Here is a 15,064-nt window from a genome sequence, read left to right as displayed (position 1 = left end):
ATGGACAATTTTTCAATGTGTCTAGAAGTCATTTTTTAACATGACAATGCCTGGCCACATGATGCTTGTTCTGTTGTGAGTAACCTGCGTGACCTAATCGTGCAACAGTAGTCTGCATTGTCTTCGGATTTGTCTCCCACTGACCAAATCTTAGATGTCATTAGTCAACAATTGCAAAAGAGGTCACCAGCAGCAAACCTTGATGCCTATGTGGTGTTTGCAGGTACGCAGGATGCAGTGACAAGTCGCGAGACAGTTAGGTGCTTTCTATATTAAAGTTTATAAGACCAGAGGGAACTTTCCTCGGGCCCGGCCTGATCACCAAAAGGGGTAACACGGGTTGCCTTTGCAGAGGTTCTATACAAGCACACTCAAACGGGTAGAACACGACTACTTCCGGCAACAGCCGGTCACTATAGGGGGGCGGTATGGCCGACTACGGGTCCTTAATTATAAAGTCAACTTAGCCATCCAGACGTCCCTCGCCGTTCGGTTTGGTGGTCTTTCGGTGTAGTAGTTGCTGGGCCCAGTTGCTGAGGCGATGACGTAGACTTTGCGCACTCCGGTGCGCTGATGACACTGGAGCCCCACAGGCTCCGGCGTAGTCCTTGGAAGGTTGTGTCGCAGCCCCTGGCCTGGGGAAAGTGGCAGTAATGTGTGGTGGCGAATGACAGGCCACCTGCACAGCTAACGGCTGCAACGCGGAGTCCGCGGTCAGCAGAGGCCCAGACCCTGCTGCGGACTGGAGCGGGACAGTGGTGGCCGCCAGCGATACTGTACTTGCCGCGGTCACTGGTGAGAACAGGGCGGCTGCAGGTGGCGGGGAACAGGCCACAGCCGCGAGCTGGAGCGAGACCGCAGCGGCCACGGGTGACCGCGGGTAGGCCGCGGGCTGCGGGGAGGCGGCAGCGGCCGTGAGTTGAACTGGGGCCGCAGTGGCTGTGGGCTGGAGCAGGCGGCAATGGCCGCAAATGACCGCGGGCAGGCCGCAGCCGTGGGCTGGAAGAAGGCGGCGGCCGCTGGTCGACACGGGGCAGTGGTTCTCGGACGGTCGTCTCGGCGCTGTCCCAGTGATGTTCAGGGGAAGTATCCATCCTGTCTCTGGCCTCCTTCCTGGCTCTGGTGAGTCGCTCTCGCTCTCAGTCACTCTCACGATCTCCTGCTCCTTCTGTCTCGTTCTGCTGACTCATCGTCCCGGGAATTCCCCTCCTCCTTTATATTGGTCCCTCCCCCAGCCCATCTGTCTGTCACAACGGTCCGTCCCCGAACTCTGTCCCCCGGAAACAGTTTCCCCGGAACCCAGGTGACGGTCCCCTTGGTTTCGACCCGGACACTCGACAGGGACCCTCTCTCCCACACTCCCCCACCCTGTATGCTCGCCAGTCCTCAGGCGAGGGCTTTAGCAGACTCGAGTTAGTCTTTGGAGATGACAATTCTTGTTGCCATACAAATTGGTCCTATTCGTAACGTTCAGGGGGTTTGCCAGCTGTTGACCGCTCGAAGCGTCTAAGTTCGACCTGGGTGGAGCTTTCAGGGGTGGAGGATGGTGGTGGGTTGGTCGATTCTGGCTGGCTAACTGGGTCCACTGCAATGTCATTACTTGGAGAGCTTGCGGATGTGGCTAGGAAGTCCTATTCGTCATCCAGGTCCCAGACCGTTGACGGGGGGTTGGGCACCTGAGTGATCGGCTCGGGTCGCATGGGATCAGTGGAGGCACAGGGGCGCAACATATTTAGGTGCACAGTACGAGTGAGAGGTGCACCGTCTCTTTCCAATTGTATTTCATACACAGGCCTGTCGGGGCTTATCCGGCGCAACACTCGGTACGGGTTCTCCTCCCACCGTGGTTCTAACTTGTTTTGGGGGCGTTGATCTAGAACGAGTACCCGATCCCCAGCCTGGAAGTCAATTGGTGGGGGCAGCGCTCTCCCCGGGTGTTCTAGATCCTGGAGCTTTGCATGGACGATTCGATGGAGGGTCTGCAGCCGGTGCCGATGGTTTCGGACCCACGAGGATACTCCGGTCCAGGGTAGAGGTTCCTCCGGGTTTAACTCCACTTCCGTGATTCCTGTTGTGAGCTCATCTGTTCATTCACCTTTTATGTCCGAGAATCTCCCTCTTCTGGTGAAGGAAGGTAGTGAGGCTGATTTGGATGAAAAAAACCAAACACCTGATCTGGTGGATTGTGACTGGGTAACAGGAACTTCAGACTGGATATAAGGCAGCCGACACCCTTCTGAGTGGCTGGTGATTTCTCTGCTGGATTCTTGGAGACCAGTCTGATTCCTGCTTCCCAAAGATAAGTTTTTGCTCTGCTATTGAACTTATTAGTTTTGGTTTTGTTTACCTTGTTTTTTTAGCTCAGCCATCCCCGTTCGGGGTGTGTGCTGGATTCTTATTCCTTTATCAGTGTTCTCTTTTGCTCTGCTTTCGGAATATTCTGAGTGCTGATATAGGGTTTGAAGTCTAGTGACTTCAGGGTCCTTTTTGCTTATCAGTTGTGTTGGTAATATTTTTAGCAGGGTTTTCTCGGATTGCAGACAGCAACTTTTCTGTCCTGTCCTTTTTAGTTAGCTTGGGCCCCATCATTTGCTCAACCTATCTTTCTATCTGTGTTAGTGTTTTCATCTTGCTTCACCGTCATTATATGTTGGGGGCTGCCTATTGCTTTGGGGTCTGCTCTGGTGCAGTCAGTTTTTCCCTTTTCTCTCTTTGGGCTTATTTGGATCTCCAGCTGTGACGAGGTGTCTGGGATCACCGTGGGAACACTCCGCGGCTACTGCTAGTTGTGTGATGGGATTAGGGGTCTGCGGTCCGCTAGTTTCCAGCCTCTCTGATTTTCTGGGCTGAGCTCGTGTTTTGTTTTTTCCTCCTCGGTGACTCAATCATAACAGAATCACCAGCCATACCGCAGATTTTAGGGTACTCAAAAGCAGGAAGGAATTGTTAGAAAAGAAAAAAAAAGTGTCAGAATTTTTTTTTGTGTGTATATTTTTTCCTCTTTTTCTCTGAGGCCGTAGGAGGAATATTTTTTTTCTGATGGACTTTAAGCAATTGTCTGATCGTCTGGAGCAGCTTGCTGCTGAAGTGCGAGGAATTTCCGCCTATCTTGCTCATTCACACGCTGCTGAACCAAAAATCCCCACTCCTGATGTGTTTTTTGGGGATCGGTCTAAATTTTTGAATTTTAAGAATAATTGTAGATTATTTCTTGCCTTGAAGCCTAACTCATCGGGGAACTCTGCGCAGCAGGTTAAAATTGTCATCTCCTTGCTGCGCGGCAATCCCCAGGATTGGGCGTTTTCTTTAGTACCAGATGATCCTATTCTAACAAATGTGGACACATTTTTTCAGGCCTTGGGGTTGTTGTATGATGAACCTAATGCGATTGATCAAGCTGAAAAGACCCTGTTGGCATTGAGCCAGGGTCAAGATTCTGCAGAACTGTACTGTCAAAAATTCCGAAAGTGGGCTGTCCTCACCACTTGGAATGATGGTGGCTTGGCAGCTCTCTTTCGGAAGGGTTTGTCAGAAACCGTAAAAGATACTATGGTGGGATTTCCTGTTCCCTCTGGTCTTCACGATTCTATGTCATTAGCCATTCAGGTTGATCGGCGTTTACGTGAATGTAAAATTACACGGGAAATGCTGCCACCTGTTGAACAAATATCTGAACCTATGCAATGTGATGTTTTGTCTAGGGCGCAACGTCAGGAGTTTAGAAGACGTAATAAGCTGTGTTTTTTCTGTGGCGATGCCTCTCATATTATTTCTGGCTGCCCTAAACGAGAGAAACGTTTTGCACACACATTTGCTGTAGGTGGTGTACAACCTAAGTTTCTTCTGGCAATTACTCTGATCTGCTCCCTCTCCACATTTTCCACTAAAGCCTTTGTGGATTCAGGAGCTGCCTTGAACCTAATGGACTTGGATTTTGCTAAACGTTGTGGTTTCCCTATGACACCCCTGCGGACGCCTATTCCTTTGAGGGGTATTGATGCTTCTCCGTTGGCGAAAAATAAACCTCAGTTTTGAACCCAGGTGGTAATGCGGGTCGCCCCAGACCATCAAGAAAATTGCAGATTTTTGGTGTTGCATAATTTGCATGATATCATCGTTCTGGGGTTCCCCTGGTTGCAAATCCATAATCCAGTTTTGGATTGGAAATCTGTGTCTGTGGTGAGTTCGGGTTGTCGGTGTGCTCTTAGTGACACTCCTGTTTTCTCCACCTCTCCCCAGTCGCATGAGGTTCCTGACTATTTGGCTGATTTTTATGATGTGTTTAGTGAGAGTAAGTCTGCGTCTTTGCCTCCTCATAGGAGTTATGACTGTGCAATTGAGCTGAGTCCGGGGTGTAAATTTCCCAAGGGTCGACTTTTTAATTTATCTGTACCCGAACATGAAGCTATGCGTTCTTATATTAAGGAGTCGTTGGAGCAGAGTCATATTAGACCATCCTCTTCACCCTTGGGTGCTGTTTGTTTTTGTGGCCAAGAAGGATGGTTCATTAAGGCCCTGTATTGACTATCGCTGCCTTAACAAAATTACTGTTAAATATCAGTTTCCTTTACCCCTGATTTCTGACCTATTTTCTAGAGTTGAAGGTGCTTGCTGGTTTACCAAGCTTGACCTCAGGGGCGTATAATCTTACTCGCATTAAGCATGGGGATGAATGGAAGACAGCGTTTAATACTCCGGAGGGACATTTTGAGTACCTGGTGATGCCTTTTGGGCTCACTAACTCCCCCTCTGTCTTCCAGTGCTTCATGAATGATGTTTTCCGGGACTTTGTGGATAAGTTTCTGATCATCTATTTGGATGATATTTTAATCTTTTCCAGGGATTGGAACACTCATGTGGAACATGTTCGGACTGTGTTCCGGATTTTGAGGGAAAATTCCCTGTATGTTAAGGGATCGAAATGTCTTTTTGGTGTACAGAGGATTTCTTTTTGGGATTTCTTTTGTCTCCGTCAGCTATTGAAATGGACCCAGCCAAGGTACAGGCCATTTATGATTGGGTTCAGTCGACTTCTTTGAAGGCTCTCCAGAAGTCTTTGGGGTTTGCTAATTTTTATCGTAAGTTTATAGCCAATTTTTCTGCTATTGCCAAACTGTTGACTGATTTGACTAAGAAGGGCGCTGATTTCCTGAATTGGTCTCCAGAGGCTGTTTCTTCTTTTCAGGAGCTGAAGCGGAGGTTCACTTCTTCTCCGGTTTTGAGACAACCCGATGTCTCACTTCCATTTCAGGTGGAGGTGGATGCTTCAGAGACTGGTGCAGGAGCTGTTTTGTCCCAAAAGGATCCTGTAACATCTAAAATGAACCCCTGTGCCTTCTTTTCCCGAAAGTTCTCTCCTTCGGAACGCAACTATGATGTGGGGAATCGAGAACTGTTGGCCATGAAGTGGGCATTTGAGGAGTGGAGACATTGGTTGGAGGGAGCTAGACATCAAGTTGTGGTCCTCACTGACCACAAGAATTTGATCTATCTTGAGTCGGCTAAACGCTTGAATCTGAGACAGGCCAGGTGGGCCTTGTTTTTCACACGTTTTGATTTTGTGGTCTCCTTTCTTCCGGGCACTAAGAATGTTAAGGCTGATGCCCTCTCTAGGAGTTTTTTGGCTGATTCTCCTATTGTGACCAAACCTGCTACCATCTTAGGTGAGGGGGTAGTTCTTTCTGCCATCTCGCGCGATTTGAGACGTGCTCTGGAGAAGTTTCAGGAGGATAAGCTTGAGCGTTGTCCCAGTGGTAGGTTGTATGTTCCTGACCAGTGGAGGAGGAAAGTGATGTCTGAGGTTCATTGCTCCGCGTTGGCTGGTCATCCAGGTATTTTTGGTACTAGAGATTTGGTGAGTCGGTCTTTTTGGTGGCCTGCCTTGTCTCGTGATGTCATAAATTTTGTGCAGTCCTGTGGGACTTGCTCCCGATCTAAGCCTTGTTCTCGTTCTAGTGGGTTGTTGATGCCCTTGCCGGTGCCCAGGAGGCCATGGACCCATATTTCAATGGATTTTATTTCTGATCAGCCTGTCTCTCAGAGGATGACTGTTATCTGGGTGATTTGTGATAGATTCTCTAAGATGGTCCATCTTGTACCACTCCCTAAGTTGCCATCTTCCTCAGAGTTGGTGCCCTTGTTTTTGCAACAGGTGGTTTGCTTGCATGGGATTCCTGAGAACATTGTATCGGACAGAGGAGTTCAGTTTGTCTCTAGATTCTGGAGGACCTTTTGTTCCAAGTTGGGAATTCAGTTGTCCTTCTCCTCTGCATTTCACCCTCAGACCAATGGGCAGATGGAGAGAACAAACCAGACTTTGGAGGCTTATTTGAGATGTTTTATATCTGCTGATCAGGATGATTGGGTCTCATTTTTACCCTTGGCCGAATTTGCTTTAAATAATAGAGCTAGTTCTGCCACTTTGATGTCACCATTTTTCTGTAACTTTGGGTTTCATCCTTGATTTTCTTCAGGGCAGGTGGAGTTTTCTGCCTGTCCAGGGGTTGACACTGTGGTGGAAAGAATGCAGCAGATTTGGGACCAAGTGGTGGATAAGTTGTCTCTTTCCCAGGAAAAGGCCCAGCAGTTTTCTAACCGGCATAGGACCATTGGTCCCCGGTTTAAGGTGGGTGATATGGTCTAGTTGTCATCAAAGAATATCTCTATGAAAGTGGCTTCTCCAAAGTTTAAACCTAGATTTATTGGACCTTACAAGATTTTGGAGATTATTAATCCGGTCTCTTTTCAGTTGGCTCATCCTATCACATTTAAGATTCAAAATGTGTTTCATAAGTCCTTGTTGAAGAGGTTTGTTGAACCAGTGATTCCTATGGTGGCACCTCCTGACCCTGTGTTGGTTGAAGGTAACATGGAATATGAGGTAGAGAAGATACTGGATTCCCGTCTGGCTAGACGGAGACTCCAGTATTTGGTTAAGTGGAAGGGTTATGGTCAGGAGGATAATTCCTGGGTCTCTGCCTCTGATATTCATGCCGAAAGATTGGTGCGTGCTTTTCATCGAGCTCATCCTGATCGGCCTGGTGACTTGGATGAGGGTTTGGTCACCCCTCCTCAAGGGGGAGGTACTGTTGTGAACTCATCTGTACATTTCCGGCCTCTCTGATTTTCTGGGCTGAGCTCGTGTTTTGTTTTTTCCTCCTCGGTGACTCAATCATAACAGATTCCTTTGCCTTCCCGTCCAAACAGCAATGAGTAGGGGGTGTAACCAGTCACCCGGTGCACCCGGTTATTATATACCCACACCAGCTCAGGGACTTATTCAGGCCAGCGGGCCTTTCGTTCGCTCTCCAGGCTACGTAGCATTTGGATTAGTGTCTGATTGAATCGTTCGCAGGCTCCGTTTCCCTGCGGGTGGTATGGTGTAGTCCAAGACTTATCGATACCGTAGAGATGATGTAGTTCTTCCATGACTCTTCCTAGGAAGCACGCTCCTTGGTCCGAATGTATTCGTTGCGGGCAGCCATACACTTGGATAAAGTTTTTACAAATCGCATAGGCGGCTGACTCCGCTGTCTGGTCTCGAGTGCGGGTGACCACGGCGAACTTGGTGAAATGGTCCACCATAATGATACAATGTTCATACCCCTGATAGGCAGGACCTATGGTCAGATAGTCCACCGTAAGAAGCTCCAGAGGGGCTGATGTTACAATAGTTTGCACCGGGGCTCGTTGCGCGGGGGTTTAGTGAGCTTGCACGGGCGGCAGGTTCGACAAACTTCTTCTACAGCAGCGTGCAAGCGTGGGTGGTACGCTATCTGCTGCAACCATTGTAAAGTCTTTTGAGCACCAAAATGAGCCCCCTTCTCAAGGGTTTCCCGGGCCAGTTGGTCGAGATGGGCTCCAGGCACGATCACCTGGCTTTTCGATATAAAAGTCCCATTTTGATGACTAGTTTTTTCCACTGGCGTAACATCAGCAACATATCCTGGGTCAAAGTCTGTCTCTGTGAGCCCATGGGCAATTTACCGGTGGCCACCCATCAGTGTATGAGTCCAACTTCTGTATCTTCCTGTTGCTGCTGAATCCATTTGTCGCAGGGCTGTTCCAGCATCCCTCCTAGGAGTCTAAGGACTGTAAGCGCGGTGGTGGGAAGGGCGAATGACGTCTCGTCTGCTTCTAATTCGTCGTCTCTACTTCTTCCTGGGGTGGTGTGTCGGATTCTGGAGAGCGCGTCGGCGTGCACGTTTTCAGCTCCCCGTTTGTAGATGATCTTATAATTGAATTTGGCCATCCGAGCCACCCACCGCTGCTCTAGGGCCCCCAGTTTGGCATTCTCCAAATGGGCTAATGGGTTGTTATCGGTCCGCGCAACTACTTCGGAGCCCGCCAGGTACTCTGCGAATCGCGCCTTCATTGCCCACACTACCGCGAGGAGCTCGAGCTTAAAGGAGCTGTAATTTTCCGGGTTGCGTTCTGAGTCGTGCAGCGACCGGCTACCGTAGGCAATCACTTTCTCCATCCTGCACCTGTGACAACACAGCTCCTAATCACTGGAGGCTCCCGTCGGTATGCAGGATGAACGGTTGCGATAAATCCGCATATGCCAATACCGGGGCGTCCGAGAGAGCTGCTTTGAGATCTTGAAACGCATCCTCTTGTGGTTGCTGCCACTGGATCTTCCGTCCATTCGCCCCGGCGGGAGCCCCCTTCAGCAGGTCTTGCAGAGCTCGAGCTCAGCATGCAAAATTCTTCACAAACCGACGGTAGTAGCCGGCCAACCCCAAGAAGGCCCGCACGTCCTTCACCATCTCGGTGGTAGGCCACCCCTGGATGGCAGCGACCTTTTCCAGAGATGGTCGGACGCCCTCTGCCGAGACGGTATGCCCCAGGTATCCAATCTGGGTGCGGAACAGGTGGCATTTCTGGGGCTTTACTTTTAACCCGGCCGAGCACCTGCCCCAATCACTTCAGGTGGTCCTCGAACAAGGCGGAATAGATGATAACATCGTTCAGGTATATCAACGTGGCTTCAAAGTTGAGGTCTTCTAGACACCGCTCCATCAACCGATGAAAAGTTCCTGGGGCGTTGGCCAGCCCAAACGGCATCCGATTGAACTCGAACAGTCCCATGGGAAGGATGAATGCCGTCTTGGCCCTGTCTTCCTCCGACATCGGCACTTGCCAGTACCCACTGGCCAGGTCAAGGGTTGAAAAGTATGTCGCGTTCCCCAGGGAGGACAGAGACTCTTCTATGCGGGGCAGAGGATATGAATCCTTGATGGTGCAGGCATTCAACTTCTGATAATCCACGCAAAAACGCAAAGTGCCATCTTTTTTCCGAACCAGGACAATAGGGGCTGCCCAAGGGCTTTGGCTTTCTCGTATGACCCCCTTCCGGAGCATTTGGGCTAACAGAGTTTTCACTTCCTGGTATAGCTGCGGTGGTATTTGCCGATATCGCTCCCGAATGGGGGCCACTCCTACCATTGGGATCCCATGCGTGATGGCCGAGGTACATCCGAAGTGGCTGGCGAAGACACTGTAAAATTGTCCAAGTGTCTCTACTTGGAGAAGCTGGGATGGCGTTAGGCCGGAAAGTTCAGCCCGCAGTCTCTCCAGGATGACTCGACCTTTCTCCTGGGTCGAGGATATGGCAGTCTGTTGGGTTCGTTCCGTTACTGCCCAAGGATCTTCAGGCTGCACCTTCAACTGGACCGCGGAGTCCGGCAGCATCTCCTCCAAAGGCCTCACTAGTTTGGCCATTTCGGCCCGGGGCTTCAGGGTGATATCTTGGTCTTCCAGGTTGACACAACGCACCAGAATGGTTCCCTCCCGCACCGTGGCCAGGGAGCGGGCTACGAGTATGTCAGGGTGCAGGCGCCCAAATAATGTGGTTCCACCTGCACCTCCACACCCTCCAGTGGCATCGGGGCGCGGATCGGCAGAGCTACCATCGTCTGCCCTGGAGGAAGCACGAGCGGTGGGGCTGCCGACGCGATGACCTTGCCCAGCGCCTCACCCTCCTGGCACTCCTGGAGCACTCGCGCCTCCTGCACCAACCACTGGAAGACCTGCCCTTGGGCCGTGCGAGAACCCCAGTGGCTCAGAGTCTCTTGTGTGGGTTCGTTGAGGAGGAGGTTGCCAAACTCTCATAGTATGTTAATACCCAGAATAACCGGATGTTTGCTGTTTGTGTCTCCCTGGGCCAGGACCACTCTCCGGCGGCCGAGTGATTTGCCGCTTATCGAATTCTGCATCCAGGCTACTCCGACGACAGGAACTGGTAGCTGGTTGGCGGCTACCAACTTTATCACTGTCCCCCACTGAGGTCTCACTGCTTCGGGAAAATGCTGCCGAAAATAAGTCTCTGGCATGGTCGTAACCTGCGATCCCGTATCCACTAGGCATCGCATGGCACAGCCCTCGATCTCTGCCCATACCACTGGGCACCGCGCGACCAGGTCTTCGTGACGGACTCCAGCTCCGGGCAGCATCTCCACGGCTCAGGGTCCTCTGCTCTTCATGGCCAACGAGGCGAGTTTCCCCTGGAACATGGGCACTCTGGGGTGGAGCGTCCCAATTCTCCACAATCGTAACAGGCGAATGGTCGTGGGGACCGACTTGGGTGGGGGCCGCGATGGTTCATGCCCCCTTTACCCGGCCCTGGTCGACTCCTTGTGGCCCCTTTCTTGGCTTCAGCCAGTTCACCTTTAATACTCTGTATCTCTAGCTTCACCTCTTGTACCCAGTGGGGTTCACTCAGGGCGCTTACGGATGCTTCGATACTCCGAGCCATCCCCACGGGGACCATCACCTCTTGCTCCTGTTCCCGAACCCGTGCCTCCTTCCCTATCTCCATCCCTATCGGTGATAGTGTACGTGCCGTGGCCACTGGTGAGAACAGGGCGGCTGCGGGTGGACCGAGACCGCAGCGGATGCGGGTGACCGCTGGTAGGCCGCGGGCTGAGGGGAGGCAGCAGTGGCCACGGGTTGAACTGGGGCCGCAGTGGCCACGGGCTGGAGCGTGGCGGCAATGGCTGCGAATGACCGCGGGCAGGCCGCAGCTGTGGGCTGGAAGAAGGCGGCAGCGGCCGCTGGTCAACACGGGGCAGCGGTTCTTGGACAGTCGTCTCAGTGCCGTCCCACTGATGTCCAGGGGAAGTATCCCTCCTGTCTCTGGCCTCCTTCCTGGCTCTGGTGAGTCGCTCTGGCTCTCAGTCGCTCCCACGATCTCCTGCTCCTTCTGTCTCGTTCTGCTCACTCATCGTCCCGGAAATTCCCCTCCTCCTTTTTACTGGTCCCTCCCCCAGCCCATCTGTCTGTCACAACGGTCCGTCCTCGAACTCTGTCCCCCGGAAACAGTTTCCCCCAGGTGACGGTCCCCTTGGTTTCGACCCACTCGACGGGGACCCTCTCTCCCACACCTACATACATTCAGTGTCACAGAACATTCCTCAGACAAATATTAATAGTCTCATTGATAGCATGCCAGAGCACGTAAGTGCGAGTATTTTAACATGTGATGCTGATACTCGATTCTCAATAGACCACGATGTATTGAAATTTTGTTTCAATCTCGTCATCATTTGCATACCAATGACATGTTTATCCATCCTGTGTTCTCCATAATTCCATAATTATTCTTTCTGTGTTGCAATTTTAATTTTGAGGATTATATAATCTTTGTCTTCTGGATATTGGTCTTGTCGAAAATCCATTATTCAGTATAAATAGACATTGCTCTGATTTTACATATTAAATATATTATGAGAAGATGATAACTATTTATTATGTTACAGATAGTATTTTTTATGTGATCATTATTTTGTGAACTGCTGCAATTAAATTATATTATTTTGAACATTTTTTTTCTCATTTATTTGACAGGGTACAGAGTATTATGCTAGAGTTTATGCTTATAACATGAAGGGATGGGGAGCTGCTGAAATTTCAAACCCACCTTGTGCAGCACCTTCAAGTAAGTTGACCATCTACTATATAGTCATTATAAGCCTATTATCACACTGACCTTTGAGTAATTTCAACCAAGCCCGGGCTGGCTATCTTTCTGACTGAGCAGGGCCACAGCACTCAATTACACGGGAGGTCACCAGCCCTGTTTTAAAGCCACTGGTCCTTTACATTTTCTGCACACTGCCACAGTGTGTGCCCGCATGCACACACCACGCCACCACAGTGCACACAGTTCCACTGCCAGAGTCAAGATGTTTTTTTGCTGGCAGAGTTTGTGCTCTGCTCTCCTTTCCCCAGTGTGGCAGTGTGATGTAACTGCAGCAGTCTCAATGTATCCTATGTTATAATAATAATAATCTTTATATAGCGCTAACATATTCCGCAGCGCTTTACAGTTTGCACACATTATCATCGTTGTCCCCAATGGGGCTCACAATCTGTATCTATACACTGCACAGTACCACTTCTCCTGTCCTGCATACTGGGTGTAATTCTCAGTATCTGTATTATTCTGTATATACACTGCACAGTACCACTTCTGTCCTGTATACTGGGTGTAATTCTCAGTATGTGTATTATTCTGTATATATATGTAGGGTTCGTGGGCTGGACTGGGGGGTGGTCCCTCTTTTACCGCGCAGAGACGTAACAGAGACAATTTGGAGGCAGGTTTCGGGTGCAACAGGTCCAACGTCTTTCAAATTGGGCTAGGTACACCAGGACTCTCTTTCCGGCGTGTACCTTCCCCTACTCTCCCCTTATGTCACCTTCCACTATCCGGTACGCCATGATCGAGGCCTTACACCTACCAGATCATTGTCGGCGTCTGCCTTCTTCCTTCAGGGGTGTCCGTGGTGTCAGGGACCTGACCTAGGATGACTGTCTTTCTCACGTCTTCCATTCTTCCATCTCTTTGCCTTTCTTTTGGTTACACGTCATGGTCGGCGTCTCGGTCTCCCAGACCTTCTCAACACATAGACCCCTTTGGATCTCACACTTCCCTTTGGTCGCTCAGACCCTCTCTTACCCTTGTTGCATTTTCTTGTGCATATTATACATCAAAACAACTTTATTATATCACAAGTACCCCATTTTCTTACATCTTTTCTATTGCTTGTTAAAACCAACATATAATAAACATAAACATAACAGATTTTCTCCTCCCCCTTCCTTTAACATGGACACCTCCTCTCTCCTTACATCCCCGCTTTTGTCAGGCTTAACACACAAAAACTTCAATTTTTATATTAAACTTTTTTTTTTCATTAACTTGGATGCAATCTGTCCTTGTGATTTGCACAACGGTGCAACGAAAATTCGAAAGTTCAAGCCACCTCCTAGTGGCCGGCAGCGAGGGGCCCCACAGCCGTGGAGCTCCCGGGATGTAAGGAGTGTCCTGTGAGTTCTTTCTACAGGGGCTCGTGACCTTCGAACTCAGCAATCACAGCAACCGCGTAGTAGCTGCGGGGACAGTACTCTTTGTAATAGGATACTAAGTCCCCCTCCTGCAAGGCCCGGCCATGACGGACAGAAGCAACGTTGATATAAACCTTTTGGCCTGTCACAAGATCTCGTATGAACCCGTATCCTCTGGGTATGTTCAAATACACGAGCCATTCCAGGGATCATGTGGCTGCCATGCCAGCCTCTACTTTGGTATGAAGCAAGTTCCACACCTGCTCCCGGGCTTTCTTTTTCTTTATAACCTCTGCGACCCAAACGGAGGGTCCGGCATAGGCCCCAGAGTCCGATGGGCAGGACTTAACTGAGGGTACTGGCGGAGCAGAGGCGGCTGATGATGTCTGCGGCCCAGCAGCTGCTGGGACCGGGTGGCGAGCAGGGACAGCCATATTCCTCGCCAAACGGGCCACAGGAACCGACACATAGGCCGCAGCCGGCTCTAATGCCTGCATAGCCGTGGCCGCAGGGTGGGCTGCATCCGGGGCTTCAGCCAGAGCCGGTATAGCAGAAGTAATGGCCATCTTCGGGGAAGATGTCACTTCTGGCAGGGGGGACGCAACAGCGCCTTCTGGCGTCAGGTTCCGCACCGGCAACACCAAGCGTGGCATCGCTGGGCGGGGTGGCTCAGGATTAGGGGCGGAGGCCCCACTAAGCTCCGCGTAGACCGTAGGGCCTTCTCTGATCAGGCTCACAGGGACACAGGATGCCGCAGGCTGCAGCTGAATGGTGGGGGCCGCTTGCGGAGCCACTGATGGGACCGGGGGAACTCTCACCTTCCCCGGCACCGTGGCCTCCGTCACGTTATCACGCGACTCCTCCCGCAGTCTCCGCTCTTCACCCCACCGTCTGACAGGGCTAGCTTCCAGGCTCATGAGCTCCGCGGGCAGGTTCCCTGCTGGTATCTTCAGTGGTGCTCCCGCTGGCTCCGCAAAGGCTCCACTTCTCCTCTCAGCATCCAGCTTCCTGTCCGTGACTCTGAGGAAAATGTTTTCTGACGTGACTCGACCTCCCAGCGCCACCGCCACTCCAGGCGGCGATCCTGCCGACTACGCTAAGTGTAGGGTTTGTGGGCCGGACTGGGGGGTGGTCCCTCTTTTACCACGCAGAGACGTAACAGAGACAATTTGGAGGCAGGTTTCGGGTGCAACAGGTCCAAGTTTTATTCTCTCGCCGTCCACCTGACGGCCTCTCAGCACACCGCAATTCTCTTCAAGGCCCTCCGGTTACAATACACTTTAACACACCATACTCTTCACCAGGGACGTATATATACGTGCCGTCCCTTTTCGCTTATTAACGCTCCTGACAGGTCCGTCACTGTGGCCGCCTTAGGCCCGTAAACCAACAGTAATTTTGCTGGTCAAACGTCTTCCTCAATACGGTATGCTTTACCTGTATGCCTCGTCTATATTGAGGTCTTCATGTCAGGATCACCCCCCTGACTTTCTCTCTCCTCAGTTCCCCTGGTTGGGTTTTCCTCACAGTGCCACAACTGTCACAGTGTCCTCGTCACTTGAGCTCCCCCTGGGGACTGGAACTTTCTGGAACCCTCCTGTCCAATTTATATCTTTCCCAGTTCCCTCTAACTCCGCCCCCCATGACCAACAGTTTCTTAAGCCCTAAGCTGATGTCAAGTCCTGTGCTCACACTCCTCCCTGCCCTCTAATGG

General features: G+C 51.0%; 1 protein-coding gene across 1 annotated transcript in view; it reads left to right on the top strand.

Annotated features, from left to right (window-relative positions):
- Positions 1-15,064, top strand: part of ANKFN1 (ankyrin repeat and fibronectin type III domain containing 1) — a 1,014,930-nt gene that overhangs the window by 467,342 nt on the left and 532,524 nt on the right. Inside the window, exon 7 of the mRNA XM_073588104.1 lies at positions 11,848-11,938. Within this exon, the coding sequence (XP_073444205.1) occupies positions 11,848-11,938 (91 nt within the window). The remainder of the gene's footprint in view (positions 1-11,847; positions 11,939-15,064) is intronic.

The sequence above is a fragment of the Dendrobates tinctorius genome, unplaced genomic scaffold (assembly GCF_039654945.1).
Source record: "Dendrobates tinctorius isolate UK_male_01 unplaced genomic scaffold, ASM3965494v1 ptg000103l, whole genome shotgun sequence".
NCBI lineage: Eukaryota > Metazoa > Chordata > Amphibia > Anura > Dendrobatidae > Dendrobates > Dendrobates tinctorius.
The sequence above is the reverse complement of the archived record's forward strand: the minus strand, read 5'-3'. Positions and strand labels throughout refer to the sequence as shown.